A 16,690-nucleotide genomic window follows, 5' to 3' on the forward strand; every position below is an offset into this window, starting at 1 on the left:
CATATTGGTAATAATTCAGCCTGGTAAAGCAAGTACCTCGGCCTTGGGCTTCTTGCCTGGCTTTCTCTCCTTGTCCCATGCTTTAATCTCATCCCAAGTACCACCCAATTCCACAACTTGGTCCTGCATATGCACTTGCCGCCAAATATCAATGGGTACCAACAGACCAAAGAACATCTCAACATCCGCTAGCGTCATCACTGTCGATGAAGCGGCCACTGTCAATTCCTTGTAATATGTGGTAGGGTTTTTCCTAGGGTCGGTTAACTAAGTCTTAAGAGACAACACATCACTCCTTTTCCAAGGAGTATAAACCCACTGTTCTTGGAAACAGGCCTCTACCTGCAGTCTAATAACAGCGTACTGCGCGTTCCATAGCTCTGGTATTTCGGGATGATATAAGGGATGGACTTCTCGCATCGGAAACTGGGATACCGGGGTGGGGCTCTTCTCAAGGAACCGCCTTCGATAAGCAATCATCATCGCATCATTACCATAAACTTGAGCCGGAGCCATATCAGTTATGTATACATGGTCCTCAATGACATACAGAATTCGAGGGGCCGCATCCTTAAAACACTGCTCCCAAAGACCAATCAACATACCCGACATATGCTTAAAAGCATGCTGTTGCATAAACGGCTCATAATCTTTCATCACAGTCCATACATCCTCCAAATCATAAATGGGACTCTGGGCCCATTGAGAAGCCTGATTAGCCACCATTCTCTTCTCCTCCTCCCCAACATCTGATCGGATCAATGTCCGTCCTGGTCGCTCCTTAAAGTTCATCCAGTCTCTGTCTGTAGGTCTACGCACTGGTGCCTCACTAATCCCTAACAACGGGGTATGTAATAATACAGTGGAAGAAGTGACGGGGGCACCAGGCACTAGCGGCGTTAATGGCTGCGTCCTAAGTGTAATGGCTGGCAAAACAGACACTGAAGCACTAGGTATAGCAGAGGTACTAACAGTCATAGTAGCCATTTGGCGGCTTGGACAGAGAAAAGGCAGGAGGTGCTCAAGCCGAGGCAGTCTGATCAACTGTAGCAGGAGCAGGAGCAGTAGAAACAGGAGAACAGGTGGCTGAGACTGCGGGATAGTGGGGTATATTTTCTTCGGGCGTATGGAGGTGGAAGTCGAGTCTCTAATAATTCCTCCACAAAGGGATCACCTTCTTCTCGGGCAACATAAGATTTGTCACATTACAATCAAAACTTTCTATCAGCACACTCTATTCCCTGTTCTATTTTCTCTCTATCATATGCTACAGCTTTCTGAGTCACTCTCTGCATTCTCCCTTTCTGGGCCTCTTTGTCTGCCTTCATTCGCCTCTGTTTAGCCTCTTTCTGCCACGTTTGAAGAGAATCAAACATAGACTGCCTACTTCGTTTCACAAACAATTTATCCTGTAAAAAATAAATTTTCTGCTCGTCAAAGGTGCCAGTCAGCGGCCACTGCAACTTGGCGTTGTCCCTCGTATATTTGCCATAATGTACTAAACATAATAGGGCCAAGGCCATGCTTAACATCCATGTTAAAATTTGGGGTGCCATCCGGAGGCGCAGGCTGCCTTTCTTCCAGTCGAGCATCAGTAGAACAGTAACGACACCCCACACAAAGCAACTTACTCAAGTAAGGCTTTAAAAGAGAAAACAAGGTCCCTATTTATGTCAAAAAGATATTTGCAAATTTCTTCACCAAAGTCGGTCCAAAGACCTCATCAGATACAAATCAAAATGGTACCATGTTCATAAAGAACTTAAACAAATTTAAGCGCTTGTCCAAAGGCGGTCCTCAGACCACACCAAACACAAATCAAAATGGTGCCATAGCCACCACAAACCAAAGAAACTCACCTGGTGCACACAGGTTGAACCAAATTATTCTCCACTGCTGACTCTTTGGACCAAACAGTCAGATCCAAGGGTTTCACCGTTCAGGACCCCAGCCGGGATGACCACTGGCTGAGGCGCCGCCCGGTCGGACAGACAGGGCAGCTGCGAGTACCAGACTTTCTCATGCAGGGATCCCCGGTCAGCCCGTCCGACCCGACATGGCCCCGACCTCCTCACCCTTCCGCAGGCAAGGAAGGGTCACCCACCCGACGGGGTCCCTGTTCAGGTGCCAGCTGAAGATAGTGACCCAATAAGGGCTACCCGGGTCACTCGCGACCAGCTCCCAGCCTTCCATACAAATGAAGAGTCGGTCAGACAGCAGAGAATACAAATGCTTGAGCAGAGTCCGGTCTGATCCGCCTCCTCAGGTTGCCGCAGAGGGACTGACATTAGACAGCATGGCAAAGCATAAAGTACATTTCCAATACCCCTGAAGACCCGCCCAGACAGGAATTTTCCAGTCTAGGAGCTGGTGAACAAATGAGGTACAGAAGGATGAGCTACGATCCTGGGACTGGGCACACATTATCTTACATTTAAGGTTACTCTGCCTGCCCAAACCATTCTGAGCTGTGGGAGCAGGCCTATCTAGACAGAAAGGTATGCAGAAATATAAGCCATTTATTTATTAGCACACCAAACTCAACCATGAAGAAGTACACGTACAGAGGGCACATTAGCAGCTGCTTTTCGATGAGGCAGACACGAGATGAGACAGACGTTAGTTTCGATCATCACCCAAAATGGCGGGTAATACAAAATGGTGCCGCAAATGCAAAACCCCACAATGCTAGAAGGAGTCGACCAGACTCATTTCCAGTCCAACACTGTCTTACCTATACAACCACTCCAGATGTTCGCTAACATTGGAATAAGATGAAAACAAGGTGCAGCACAGGGGGAGACCTGCTAAAACATAGTGCAAATATTGTTGGGTCAAAGGTTTGTTCCCCTTCGCTCATCCTTCTCCTCGCTTGTCATAGTGGAAGGGGAGAGACTAATACTAAACTTTTCTTCATGCCACACCACTGAATGTCTGGGATCATTGGCTACACTTCAGGCTCATGAAATGCAATTCTATATCTTTCAGACCCTGCCCAAGTGATGAGGAGGAACTTGTCTCCTTCCCCTACATTGCCACGCCCCATCTTTGCAGAATGGTCAAGAGTGATAAAGCACCCCTCAAGACATCCACACCCACACCAGCCTTTTCTAGTGCCTCACCCATCATGAATGTCTGTGAACATATCTACTTATTCAGTATGCACGCATAACAGCAAGTTTGTTAGGGCCTCATTAAAAGGAGTGCAGTACCTGAGGATCTACCAAGAAAGGGGATTCCACCATCTGCATCTCAAGTTGCTTGAACATTCAGTTTAGAGCTCTGAACAAGACTGCTGTTGAGTTAGCGTAGGCACCTCTATTTCCAAGATTAAGTCTACCAAGCAGAAGTGCTAACTTCACCAAACATGGTGTTGGTCAGTCACTCTATAGCAGAGATATACTACCAGGTTTGGAAGAATTGTGTTATGAAAATCATGGGTGGAGGACTTTAACAAAAAGGGCAGCCTTATGCCCCTAACATGCTGGGAAACACCCCGTGCATTGTTAAGAAGACAAGCTATATGGTCACAGATGGATGACATAATTTCCACTAGTCTACACCAGCATTTGTGGAATTCAATTCAGAGTCCTCCTTTCCACCCCTAGGATGTTCTACAGATATCAGAGGCAGACACTTTGGTGGAGAAACTTCCACCATAAGGCAAAAAACTTTGAATGGAGATGGATGACCACTGCCCGTGTGGCAGTGTATCTAGATCTACTGCAATGGCACGCGGATATTTTGTCAGAGAAACTCTAAGTCACAACTGCAGCATTTCCCTAGACATCTAGATGTTCACTGTAGGAGGGAGAGTAACTGAAGAATCATTTCACGTCCATTTTGTTAAGTGCAAAGACATCTAGCTGAGAAGTGCTGCTGGTGGCACTGAGGATGAGTGCTTGAGCTCCAAGTGTAATATGAACCCAAGTAGCAGCCTTCCGCCTCTGCTTTTCCCTCAGTCATTAAGTATTCAGTGTCCCAGCAGCCACTGCTTTTGCCTTAGTCAGTTCACTTAGTGAATCACAGAGACGAGAAACAGCTCAGAGGAAATTGAGAACCTAATTGTCAGGACAGAGAATATAGCAGAGGTTGCTGCCAGCCTATTTAGTGTTGACATTCTCCCACAGTGAGAGGGGGGCAGAAGGAGGAAGAGGAGGCAAAACAGGAGGAAGAGCTGTTGCTACTTTAGTACTCTGTAAGCAGAGACACTTTAAGATGGACAAAGTGGGCAACTGTCCAGGTCGACCACCTTGCAAGGGGGTCATTAGTAAAGTGATTGGGACAGTCAGGAGCCCCTCTGTAAAAGCAACATGCTTAAAAAACAGACTTTTTAAGTTTGAAATCAGGGCATGCACACTTCACAAATGCTTAGTGTGCATGTGAGGCCTGCGTAACCTCCATCCTTAGGATCTCAGCTAGTGGTAATTAAAAGGTAATATTTATGTTTCATGTCTCTCTGTTTACTTCATGTCACCTCTTCTAACTCAACCCTCTCTTTTTACCTCTCTTTGCATCTGCTTATCTCTACATATCTAGTCCTTTTCTCTCCTACTCAACTCTCAACCTCATTTATGTGTTACTCACCGCTCTCTCAATATCTCTCAATACGGCATCCTTTTACTTCTGTCTATATCACCTCTCTTCCATAACAGTCCCTACCTCACTCCCTTCTGCCCTATTTCCATCACATCTCCCTGCGGCTCTCCTCCATCTACTTCTTCTCCATCTCTGTACCTCATCTCTCCTTACCTGACCTCTCTATCACTCCCTCTATTTTTCTGTACCTCATGACTCTCTAACTCTCTCATCTGTCTCTTTCTCATCACGTGTACATCACCTATCTCATTTCACTGATGCGAATCTCCTTTACTACTTCATATCTCTACCCCACTCCCTTTCTGCCAAACTTCTCAATTTACCTCGCCATTTATTCATGACCTAACTTCTCCACCTGCACACTTCTTTATCTCTGTCCATTCCACCTCACCTCTATGACTAACTTACTCCATTTTTGCCAAAATCTCGTTGTCTACCTCTGTCTCATTCTTTATTATTTTAAAAGAAAATAGACATTCAGAGAACCCATTAGAAGTCTAACAGACGTTTAATAGCCAAAAATAAAGCAGATAGAAGTATTCTAAGTGAGGTTCATAAAGTCAATGGACCAGTATATCTCTCTCTGAAGTGCTGGTTTACTTAATGATAAATTCAATAGATTTCTGCTCTACTTGTATACATTTTCTTCAATACAGGAAGCAGGGAAAGTTACATAATGACAATAAAGCTCGAGTTAGACACTAATGACCAGATGTCGAGCTCTTCTCATCAGACAAATGCGAAAACACCTTAGGAAGAAGATACAGTGGGGTACAGTAGAAAGCGGCCCACTAAATCTAAAGTTCTTGCAGTTCTTGCTTGGCTATGCCAACTTCAAAATAAAGTTACATAAGGCTAAGTGTGCCGGTCACAACACTAAGGGCCTTATGTAGGGGGGCTGGCATTTACCACTTCATAAATACCGAATCATACCGATTCGGTATTTATGAAGTGGTAAATGCTATGTAGGTATTCCTGCGGTAAAAATTCCCGATTCGTAGTAATTCGGTAATTACCGAATCGGTATTTACCGATTCGGTAATGAGGCATACCTTCCCATTGATTGAATCAATGGGAAGGTATGCCTCATTACCGAATCGGTAAATACCGATTCGGTAATGGGGGGAACACAATCAAGGGTGGCAGGGTGTCACATTGACACCCTGTTGCACCCCTGATTCCTGCATGTGTGCACATGTGGCACACATACATGCCCTAAGGGCATGTATGTCTGCCACATTGCACACTTCTAAGTGCTTTAAAATGCTTTTACACATCCATTCTTAATTTACCACCAACCATTAGTTGGTGGTAAATACCGACTCCAGACAACACCCACACACTCCCCCTACATCTCATTTCTGTATTCGGAATTTACCGAATCGGTAAAATTACCGATTCGGTAATTTTACCGATTCGGTAAATTACCGAATACAGAAATGATCCCCCTACATAGCAAAAGCCTAAATACTGGTCGGTAACGGTATAATTACCGAAAATCGGCCGTTACCGACCGGTATTGGGCTACCTACATGAGGCCCTAAAACACAAAAGGGCAATGGGCCTTATGTAGGTGGGCTGGCATTTACCACTTCATAAATACCGAATCATACCGATTCGGTATTTATGAAGTGGTAAATGCTATGTAGGTATTCCTACGGTAAAAATTACCGATTCGTAGTAATTCGGTAATTACTGAATCGGTATTTACCAATTCGGTAATGAGGCATACCTTCCCATTGATTGAATCAATGGGAAGGTATGCCTCATTACCGAAACGGTAAATACCGATTCGGTAATGGGGGGGGAACACAATCAAGGGTGGCAGGGTGTCACATTGACACCCTGTTGCACCCCTGATTCCTGCATGTGTGCACATGTGGCACACATACATGCCCTAAGGGCATGTATGTCTGCCACATTGCACACTTCTAAGCGCTTTAAAATGCTTTTACACATCCATTCTTGATTTACCACCAACTATTAGTTGGTGGTAAATACCGACTCCAGACAACACCCACACACTCCCCCTACATCTCATTTCTGTATTCGGAATTTACCGAATCGGTAAAATTACCGATTCGGTAATTTTACCGATTCGGTAAATTACCGAATACAGAAATGATCCCCCTATATAGCAAAGGCCTAAATACCGGTCGGTAACGGTATAATTACCGAAAACCGGCCGTTACCGACCGGTATTAAGCTACCTACATGAGGCCCAATATGTTTAAAATGTGTGTTAAAGTGCAACTCGCATCTATCTCCATATTTTCATATCCTTATCCCTTACTTTCTCCACCTCACTCTAAGCCTTACCTCTCTCTCGCTACCTCTCTTTCTCTGCATATCTCTTCCTAATTTTTACTTCTCTCCATCGTACTTTCTGGTGAGCTCACAATTTTTATTTACATTTCATCTTTTCTTTCTTTCTTTCTTTCTTTCTTTCTTTCTTTCTTTCTTTCTTTCTTTCTTTCTTTCTTTCTTTCTTTCTTTCTTTCTTTCTTTCTTTCTCCCTCAGCTCTAACTTCTTCTCCTTCTGCTTCCACTCACTTGCTCTACCACTCTCTTTACCTTTCTGTACTTCTTGTGTCTATGATCCTTTCCTGTATCTCTCACCCAGTGTACTCTAGGCCACTGTCTCCCCAGATGAGTGTATCTGGCAATTGAAGTTACAGTTTCGAGTACTGTGCGTATGTCTTATTTTATTATTATGCACTAGTTTACTTACTATAAATAAACTAACCCTTACAATGTTTTGCCTACAGTAGGAGGAATGGTTGACACTATATTCCCTGTAAAAATCTAGATCTAGGCACAAACGAAATGGCTCTATCAATACTTGTTCAAGCTTTGTTTGTTGGTGGACGCCAACCACCTTGTGCTTTCTTGTGTTTTTGCGTGCCCCCTTTTTCTGAAAATGTAAAGTATAATCCAATGCTTTTGGGCATCACATGGGTAATACATTCAAAGTGGTTGCAGCTGGGTGCCCCAAAGTGTGCCTTGTTCAGAGCTCTAAATAATCCTTACGATGTCACTTTGGGCCGGATGTAGCAACGTTTTTTGCGGGCGCAAATGAGTTTTAGACCTGTTTGCAAAAAACATGTGGCCCATGTACTAATGCTATTTTTCGACTCGCAAATTGGTGGGTTGAACATCTGGCCTTGTGTTCATTATTCATACCTGGATGTCAGTTTATGCTTTACATACTTCAGCATCGGGAAGTATTGGAAACCTCACTGATTATTCTTCAATAAGGCCTCATTCATCACGATTAGTAACCTGGAGTAATGTGTAACCCATTCCCGTTCGATCGCTGTGTTTATCAAGTGTAGTGGCCTGAGGATTGAACTGACACCAGGGGATGGGGTACGGGGTAAGGGACATGAAGCACACTGCAACAAAGGACCATTCCCTGTTCCCAGTGTCCAATGGACATGATTCCTGGCATTGTCCAGGAGGCAGTGAAGAATGGAATTGTGGTCACGGAGTATGGACGGAGGCCATGGCCATTGGCCACTGTGATTTGGCAGAAGGATTAGCTGACGCATGCCTTGATCAAAGCCCCAGCATCTGTGACCATATTAAAAAAGTAAGGGGTGAGCCACTGGTCATGGCTGAAAATGGTGCCCTGCCTGCTCTCACAACAGAGCACTAGATGCAAGACGTGGGCAAAAGACACACTGTGGCAGGCGCTGGCAGCAGGAGACCAGGCTAAGGAGGGAAACAGAATTTACACCGCTGTTTCCACAACGCATGGCTTCACAATGCAGTCATTACAACGACCACGTTGTTACCAGGCATGCCATTACATCTCAAGTCGTATAAACGACTTGCTGTAGGGGCAGGCAACACCAAGGAATGTGTTGTATTTTAAATCCAACATCTTCCCTGCTGTTGCACAAACTGGAGTAGGAATAGTAATTAATACTATTCCTAAGTCCAGCGCGTCACCTACAGCAAGTCGTTGATACGACTTGCGATGTAATGGCACTCATGGTAATAACGCGGTCGTTGTAACAACTGCGTTGTAAAGGCATGCGTTGCAACGTGATACATTCGGCTAAGGATGGGGCCAATGGCAACTCTCTGCGCCCCGAGACTGGGAGATAAAAGGAGGCTGTGCCCCATAGGCTCTAAAGGGAGGGACACTGGATGAAGGGTACAGTTGAAGGTCATAGCATGTGCTCATACCCTGCTTGGCAGAGGTAAAAGTAATGGCTCAGGAGTCAATGACATTGGGTGTATGATTTTGCCGAAGACCATGTCCTGTGACAAAAGTCTGTTGAACAATGCCAAGGGCCATGGACCAGTGAGCTCTGAGAAAATTAGGAAAGGGTGTGTGGGGTATGAACTAAAGCCAAGCTCTGTGCCAAAAAAGCTACTGGGTAAGGTAGAAGGCCTGGCACATTGAGCTCTGGGATGCATGCAGTGTATGGTGAAATATCATGTCCTGTACTCAGGACCCACTATATATGGCCAAAGGCGAGAAAATATGAATTTTGCATGAAAGGAAACTGGGATCGGTGTGTCACATTTCGACCATGGAACTCAAATAAGGCATTGCCAAGGTATCCACTCATTGTGAAGAAGCAGAGGCCTCTGCACGGTAACGCCTCACGGAGTAGTAAGTACCCCTTTTTACTCACTCAAAATAATGAGACATGATTCTGGGCAAGAGATGTTCACAACGTCGCTACTTTATACTTTAATCTGTGACACAGAAATTTACTCGTGTTGTATCCTCTATGAAGACCCCTTTTGAAAATGTAATCTATGAGTTTTCCACGTTTGGCTCAACAAATCTGTACATAACAAATGCAGTGGGAATGCATGTGTTTGCAGTGTACACATGCACTGTAGTTCTGTTCAAGTTAGAAACTATTTCTGTCTTCCTATAAAGTGATTATCGAGAGATGAAGTGAATAACCTTAGTGTTGTTGTCTTCTTCATTCCAGATTCACGAATGACAACAATGCTTGGCTTACTGCAACCTTTTGTGTATCTTTTTCTCATATGATTTAGCATCCATTTTTTAAGTTCACTGTAGGAAGATACGTTTGGGGGACTCCTCGGTCCTGAAGAAGGCCATTGACTCCGCGTGAGGCTTGAATATTTGTCAGAAACATGATGACCTCTGGATATAAGGGACAATAAATACCCTTGACGCTGGACCGTGCTTTCAACATTTCAATCTCTCTATAAGGCACATTAATACATTTCATATTTTACCTACAGGTAAGTTTATATATATATTTGGCCCAGTTGGCAAAGACTAGTCATTTCTCCACCAGCAAGCCGAAGAGTAAGCATGGAAGTCAGGTGGGTGAAAGCCCCATGCCTTATTAAATAGGAATTCCAAGTGACAACAAATCATGTGATTATATCCCAGTTCATACTACCAAGTGCTCCTTTCCTTTTCTTTGGAGACTGTAGGAAAGTACCACTTTTTGACATGGGCACCCCTACTTTTTGCATACTGGTACTGATGTTGATTGGCAGTGCACTCGGTCTCTGCTAACCAGGCCCCAGTGCCAGTGCTCTTGCCCTAAGAACAAGACAAATGCTTAATTGAAGCCCAATTGACAAATCCTTTAGCACCCTTGTAAGTCCCTGGTAAATAGTGCCCCTGGCACACAGGGCATAGGTACTAAAGAGGGTCCCTAAGGGCTGTAGCATGTATTATGTCACATGTCATCCAATGGGACCCACACACAAACTGCATGCAGAATGCAGACTGCCATTTCAGGATGCATGAAATGGTGCAAGCCATTACACAAACAGGACATTTCCCACTCCCTTGTGTGCAATGCCCAAGTACACTGCATGTCCTATATGTAAGTCACCTCTACAGCAGGTCTTAGAATAATAGAGCAGGGTGCATTATATTACATGTGAGGGTGCATCTGCTTGAAAAGTTATGACCCTGTGATGTCTAGCTCCATTGCTAGACATGTCAAGTGACCAGGAAGCATTTTAAAGGTATGTACTGGGCATTGGTCATTATGAGTTACCCAGCTACATAATGGCTTCACTAAAAATACTGATGTTTACTATCAAATATTTTGTTCTAATAAGTCCGTACTGATGCCAGTATTGGATGTATGAACACATGCACTCAGAGGGCATCTTAGAGGTGACCCCTGTATCCCTACTACTCACTTAGTGTGTTGTCTGACTGGTATCGCCCAGCCACCCACCACATATGAGTTTCTGACCCCCTGCAGGTGAGATCCCAAACTCTCAGGGGCCTAAAACAATGCCTGTCCGGCAGAAGATGATCACACCTCCTCCAGCTGGATGGCTAATTAATTTTGCATATCAAGGCCAGAGGCTTGAAAGCCTCTGCCGCCTTTGATATTTGCCCACGGCTTCACCCCAGACCTGGGGAACGCTATCCCCTCCCCTGAGATCCATTTGGCATCAGAGCAGGCAGGAAATTAGATATTCAGGAAAGGCGTTCCACTTACAGGCTAGTCACACTCCTAAGGGGAGCTACCTTAAATGGACAGGCAGAGAAGGGTTTCACCATCTTGTTTTGGTTAAAATAGAGAACTCTGGGTCAGGGTTATGCCCACGCCTGACAGGCATTGGTAATTTAGGGGGTGTAATCACCCTAATGGTAGGTAGCCCATTAGCTACTACTATATACTCCCCGAAACGTCCCTACATTGAGTATTTAGGGGTCCCCAAAACCAGAAAGACAGATTTGTCTACCTTGGGACAGAAGGAAGACAAAGAAGAGCCATCACTGCAAGAATTGAGGACCTACCCCAAACTTGTCACAAAACCCTGCCCGGCTGCTGGTACCTTGATATTTGCAAAGACCGAGTCATCCAAAAGGTGTATATCCTTCCCAACACTTGGAGGACTATTGAGCACTTTACCAACCATCTAGCATCTCCCTTGGGGTGAAGGAGCCGTCCTCAGGCACCGACTGCACTTGTCCGGCACACCGTGTTGCTGGCCTTTTGGCCCACCGAGGGAGCAGCACATCCAGAGAAAGTCTTCATGGATCTAGGAGGTCAGCTCCATCTCTCTGCCAAGTTTCGAGTTGCTAGACTCTCCAGGAGCCCCCCGCACCAATACCCTGTGTGCAGGAGCACTTCCAGCAACCAAGGCTTGTTTGTGTCCAGCCCGGACACCACCGCAAGTGAAACTGACCTGCACGACAAGGGACTTAAGGATGGATGAGAGCCACGATGAGAGTGGCCCTGCTATCTTGTTTTTCCTCCCATCTGCAGGCAACCCGAGAACCGTGAGAGCCTCAAACAAAAAACAAAAACGGCAAGCCAGCCAAACATCTCTGCACCAGAGCCCCACAGTACTGGTCAGGACTCCTGACTGTGTCCCCTTGGCCTAGGGATCCTCACAACTTGAACTCCCCATTGGGTTCTCCCGGACTTGTCCTCAAGTCCCCCTTGCAGCCCCTTTGTCTCAGGTACCGTTAACTTTACCAGTGTCTCACTTGAGGCTATCATCCTGACCAGCACCTCTGCACCCAGACACCCCTGGGCAGGTAAACCTAAACTGCTGTTGGTTCTTTGGAACTTGGCCGCTAAGTACCTTGAGTCCTAAAGGGCACCTCCAAACACAGACTTCAAGCAAATGTTTGCTGTGTATGTTTATCCTCCCGTAGGATAATATTACCACATTTGAGGCTCCTACATCAAAAACCGTTATTCGAGTATTTTTACTGTTTTCTTGTAAAATCTATAACTTCAAAAGTACTTACCTGATTCTAAAGATTTTGGTGTCTAAGTTCATAACAAAGTCTGTGTTATTTTCATAACTTGGTCTCAGATTTCTTCGTGAGTGTGTGTCCCATTTATTGACTCTGTGTGTACAACAAATGCTTAACCCTCTGATACGCTTAAGCTGCTCGACCACACTACCACTGATAGAGCATTTGGGATTATTAAAGTAAACCCCTGTAAACCAATAAGGGACATATGGACTTTTTGCATAGTTTTCCCTTACATTGGCCAACTACATAAAAAGCCAGCTTCCTACAGGGACGTTATATATTTTCATTCATAGCTGTAAATGCATAAATATTCTCTCATGCTCCCTTTATCTTATGGTCAAAGTTTCCCTCGATCTGCACCTAGAGTCCTAAGCAGATAGGCACGTGCTGCAGCCCTGAAGGCATTTCGACTAGTAGCATCTCATTGTCATGGACAACACCGTACTCGCTTAGAAGGAGCGGTGCCCAGTGGGGAATGACTAAGAGGGGGTTGAATGACTGGCTGCTAGCCATGACCGAAGGCCATAAGCGTGATAAGAGGTCATACAGTCTGACCAAAAACTGTGGTCAGTAGGTTCAATAAAACCAGAGAGGCTAAGGGTGTTGTTTTCAGCCACGCCCAGTCCCTACAATGCAGAGGGCATTGCCGAAGTCCTTGTCCTCAGGGTTTTTGGAGTTAGGGTAAGGGCTCAAAGCAAAGTTAATAACCCCACTCATCATCCTGAGCTTTTTGGGCACACCAGAAGGCCACGCCCTTTGAGCTCTGGGAAGGAGTGGATTGGGCACATGCTGTGGCTGAAGGCCACATTCTATTCAGAGGGCTTCTAGGCTGGTTAACAGTCCGAGGACAGCAGGGGCATCGGTACAGGAAGTTTACAGGCACTTGTAGAAATATATATTAAAGGCATTAAAAAGTAAATATTTTGTTCACGGAAATTATAGTTCTCCTCATGCAATCTGCAAATACTCAAAATTATTTAAATAAAAGTTTTAAAAAACGGATTCCTTGTAACAGTCAACATTACACAGAAAAATGCTGCTTGTTTGGATGTAGCAGGCTGCATCATATATAAAAATGAATGACTTCATCCTTGTTACAGGCATAACCCTATAGAAACAATCTGCCTGCGTTTCTCCAACAGGCAGGAAGTGGGATTCAAAAACATACTGCCTGCTTCTCCTAGAAAGGAGCCCCTACATTAAAACACGCTGCCTGTTTCCCTTTAGCATGCGGCAAAAAAGGGCAACAAAAATGTTACTTTAGCAGGCACCGTTATACTGTTTCCTCTGCTGTAATGAGCAACTTTATTGTTACATAGAAACATACTCTCTGCTTCTCTGTAATAGGCGGCATAATACTACCTACGTAGCAAGCAGCATTGTATAAACGCATATTGCCTGCTTAGCTGTAACAGGCAGATGGGTTAGGAGATAGCTATGAACAGAAACAATGACAGTGACTCTCAGCAAACCACAACACATCAACTGCTTCTCCAATTCTTGATACATTGAGCCTTCATAACAATGAGTGTAGCTGCTAACAATGTACTGAGAGCAGCTTGTTGCAAAGCATTCCTAAAGACAATGTTTCCTTCTTCTGAGAATAGTGTTATGAAAAGCAATAGCTACATAATGTCCTTCTTATATGTAATTTAGACAGAAAAATTCCCCAACAGAATAATTACCACTCCTTTGCTTTAGCATGATGGTGGTAAATCCTCCAGCAAAGTCTGCTGTGATGAAAATTACATTTATGGTGGAATTTTCTCTAACCATGCTTTTCAAAGTATTAAACCGCGCCAGCGTCCTCTGAATCAGGCACAACAGCAGCTCTATTGAAGGGACTGATCCTTGCCAAACAGGTGCCATGTTCGATGATCTTTATTGGAGAAGTATTTTGTTCTCCAAGACCAAACTCCCTAAGCTGGAGATTGGTCTTGCACAACAAAATCACAGTGTGCTGATGTTAACGGAGTGTCCCCAAGAGTGTGTGAGCGGCCGAGGCTTACATTTGCTACAAGGCAAAGCCATGTCTTGTACAGCAGACCCAGTTTTGGAAAGCTAGTGACAGTAACTCACCCTAAATAGGGTGTGGCAGCCGCGGTTATAGCTCATGAGCCCTGCGGTGGGCAAATCAAGGGTTTCCACAGGCAGAGACAGATGAGGCTCTGCCAACAGAACCTCACCGCCTTCTCTAGCTGTAAATGGGGCGGGGGAACTGAGAGATTGGTGGAATGCTCAAAGCACCTTTTTATGTAGAATACACTGTTCCTCCATACCTTACATTGTCTCTGTAGTATTAACACTGAGCTCTGCAAACAAAGGCTGTGATGTTTGATTTCTGATTCTATACTCATTTCTTAGATATACTATACTGGCTGCTCTATGAATCCTGCTCGATCCTTTGGACCATCGCTGATAACAGGAAACTTTCCTGTCCACTGGGTAAGAATTGGCTCTGAAATTCACATAGGAAATTCCAAGCTGCAAAGTAAGAATATGGACCTAAAATAGAATGCTCCAAGCATGGGTTTTTAGTTGAACCATGAGTAAATAACTCCAGTTATGGAAATGTGTTAAGGAGGGGTCACAGAGCGCATGACTGGGGGAAAGTAGTGGAGTGTGTTTCATACGCAAAGGAAATACACATTGATCAATGTGGGCTACGGCTTCAAGGCCAAACACTTATAGTGTGGGAATAGGCCACGTTACAGAGCATGCATTTAGAAGGCATGCCATTACAACGGGGTTATTACAACAACTGCATTGTTACATCACAGACCATTACAACGCAAGTTATTACAACAACTTGCTGTAGGGAGGGGGCGCTGGATGTTGGCATTGGATAATTTAGTATTCCAACTCCAGTCTGTGCATCAGTAGGGAAGGTGTTGGATTTAAAATCTAACACCTTAGGCCCCCTACAGCAAGTCGTTGTAACAGCTTGGGTTGTAATGGAATGCGATGTAACAACGCAGTCGTTGTAATGGCATGCAATGTGTAAACATTGTTGTAAACGAAGTTTACCATAGAATGGGGGTACATGTTAGATCATTCTGCATGAAGCAGCAAGGCTGTAGGTGTATAGTGAGGACTTCAATGTTAAGGGAGACCATGGAGCAGTTTGAACGTAGGAGAGTTTCAAGTGAGGTGGTGGTGGAATGGTAAGTTTAGAAGATCTGGAAAATGAGTGGGTGATAGAAACACAGATATGGATCCTTTGGGTAGTCCAGAGCTAATGCTCCATTTTTTTCCCACAGATCTTCTGGGTCGGACCTATACTAGGTGGTACTGTTGCAGTCTTTATCTACTATTACCTACTTTCACCACGTGACATGACTAGGTCTGAGAAGTTGGCTGTTCTGTGGAGCTGCACAGGTCGACGGGAAGAGAACGAACACCACCAGCTTGAATGCAGGAAAACCTCTGTGGACCTACAATCACTGTACAGTACGTCCAATAGCATGGACAAAGTGTAAGGGCTACCACCTAAGCAAAGATATTACTTTTTTATTGCTGTAACATGTGGTCTGGTTTTAACTCAGACCTTGTCTAAGTAGTATCACACTTTATACAGATAAACATATTTTTTAGATTTACTAAAATAAATGCTTTAGTATACATTTTACTGTTTGTTATGTACTTAAAGGAAAAAGCCAAGAACATTGAATTTCAAACATTGTGACTGCTCAGGATGAATAACAAAAGAGAAATGGGTATCTGAATAAAAGCATGATGATCTCAGTGACAGTGAGAAGATATATGCCCCTCTCTGAGAGGTAGTAGGTACCGTTGGATAAACAAAAGAATTAAGTAAAAACCTATAGGATCTATATGTCATGGGCTTTTATTTGGGGGACCTACTCCATCACATATCTATCCAAATACTCCTGTAATTTGCCTCATAAAAAATAGTGTCATACATTCCAGTTTTCTGCAGCTAGCAACTTAAGACAGGTGCACCCCATACATATCCTCATACCCACAAACGCATACGCTACATTATGCACATCAACAACATTCATAAATAATGTGCACCCCACATCAAAAGAGACTATGCATCTGAAAATTGAAAAACCCTGCACCTCTTCCCATCCCAACATGTTGTACCTCAAACTCTTGACATAATGACACCACTATGGAATATCCCAAAACAAATACACTCTTTATCATTCATCCTATGACTTTCCATTCCACTACTCAGAAGGAGTATCCTCCAGAAAGAGCATTACTGAAGGCAAGTAACTTGTTCTTCTGATGGATACTTCTAGCCACAGATTCCTCACCTATAGAATACTCACCTTTAGAATAGATACTGAAGAAGTGCCTCCCAAAGGTGAGGGT

The 16,690-nt window shown here is 44.3% G+C and overlaps 1 protein-coding gene across 1 annotated transcript in view; it reads left to right on the top strand.

Moving 5' to 3' along the window:
• The window catches only part of LOC146833216 (aquaporin-5-like), a 57,331-nt gene extending 41,335 nt beyond the window's left edge, over positions 1–15,996 (top strand). Inside the window, exons 4-5 of the mRNA XM_085600055.1 lie at positions 14,711–14,791; positions 15,607–15,996. Of these exons, the coding sequence (XP_085456181.1) occupies positions 14,711–14,791; positions 15,607–15,825 (300 nt within the window). The 3' untranslated portion in view covers positions 15,826–15,996. The remainder of the gene's footprint in view (positions 1–14,710; positions 14,792–15,606) is intronic.
• The last annotated feature ends 694 nt before the right edge of the window (positions 15,997–16,690 follow it).

Source organism: Triturus cristatus, chromosome 4_2 (genome assembly GCF_964204655.1).
Source record: "Triturus cristatus chromosome 4_2, aTriCri1.1, whole genome shotgun sequence".
In the NCBI taxonomy this organism is placed as follows: Eukaryota; Metazoa; Chordata; class Amphibia; order Caudata; family Salamandridae; genus Triturus; species Triturus cristatus.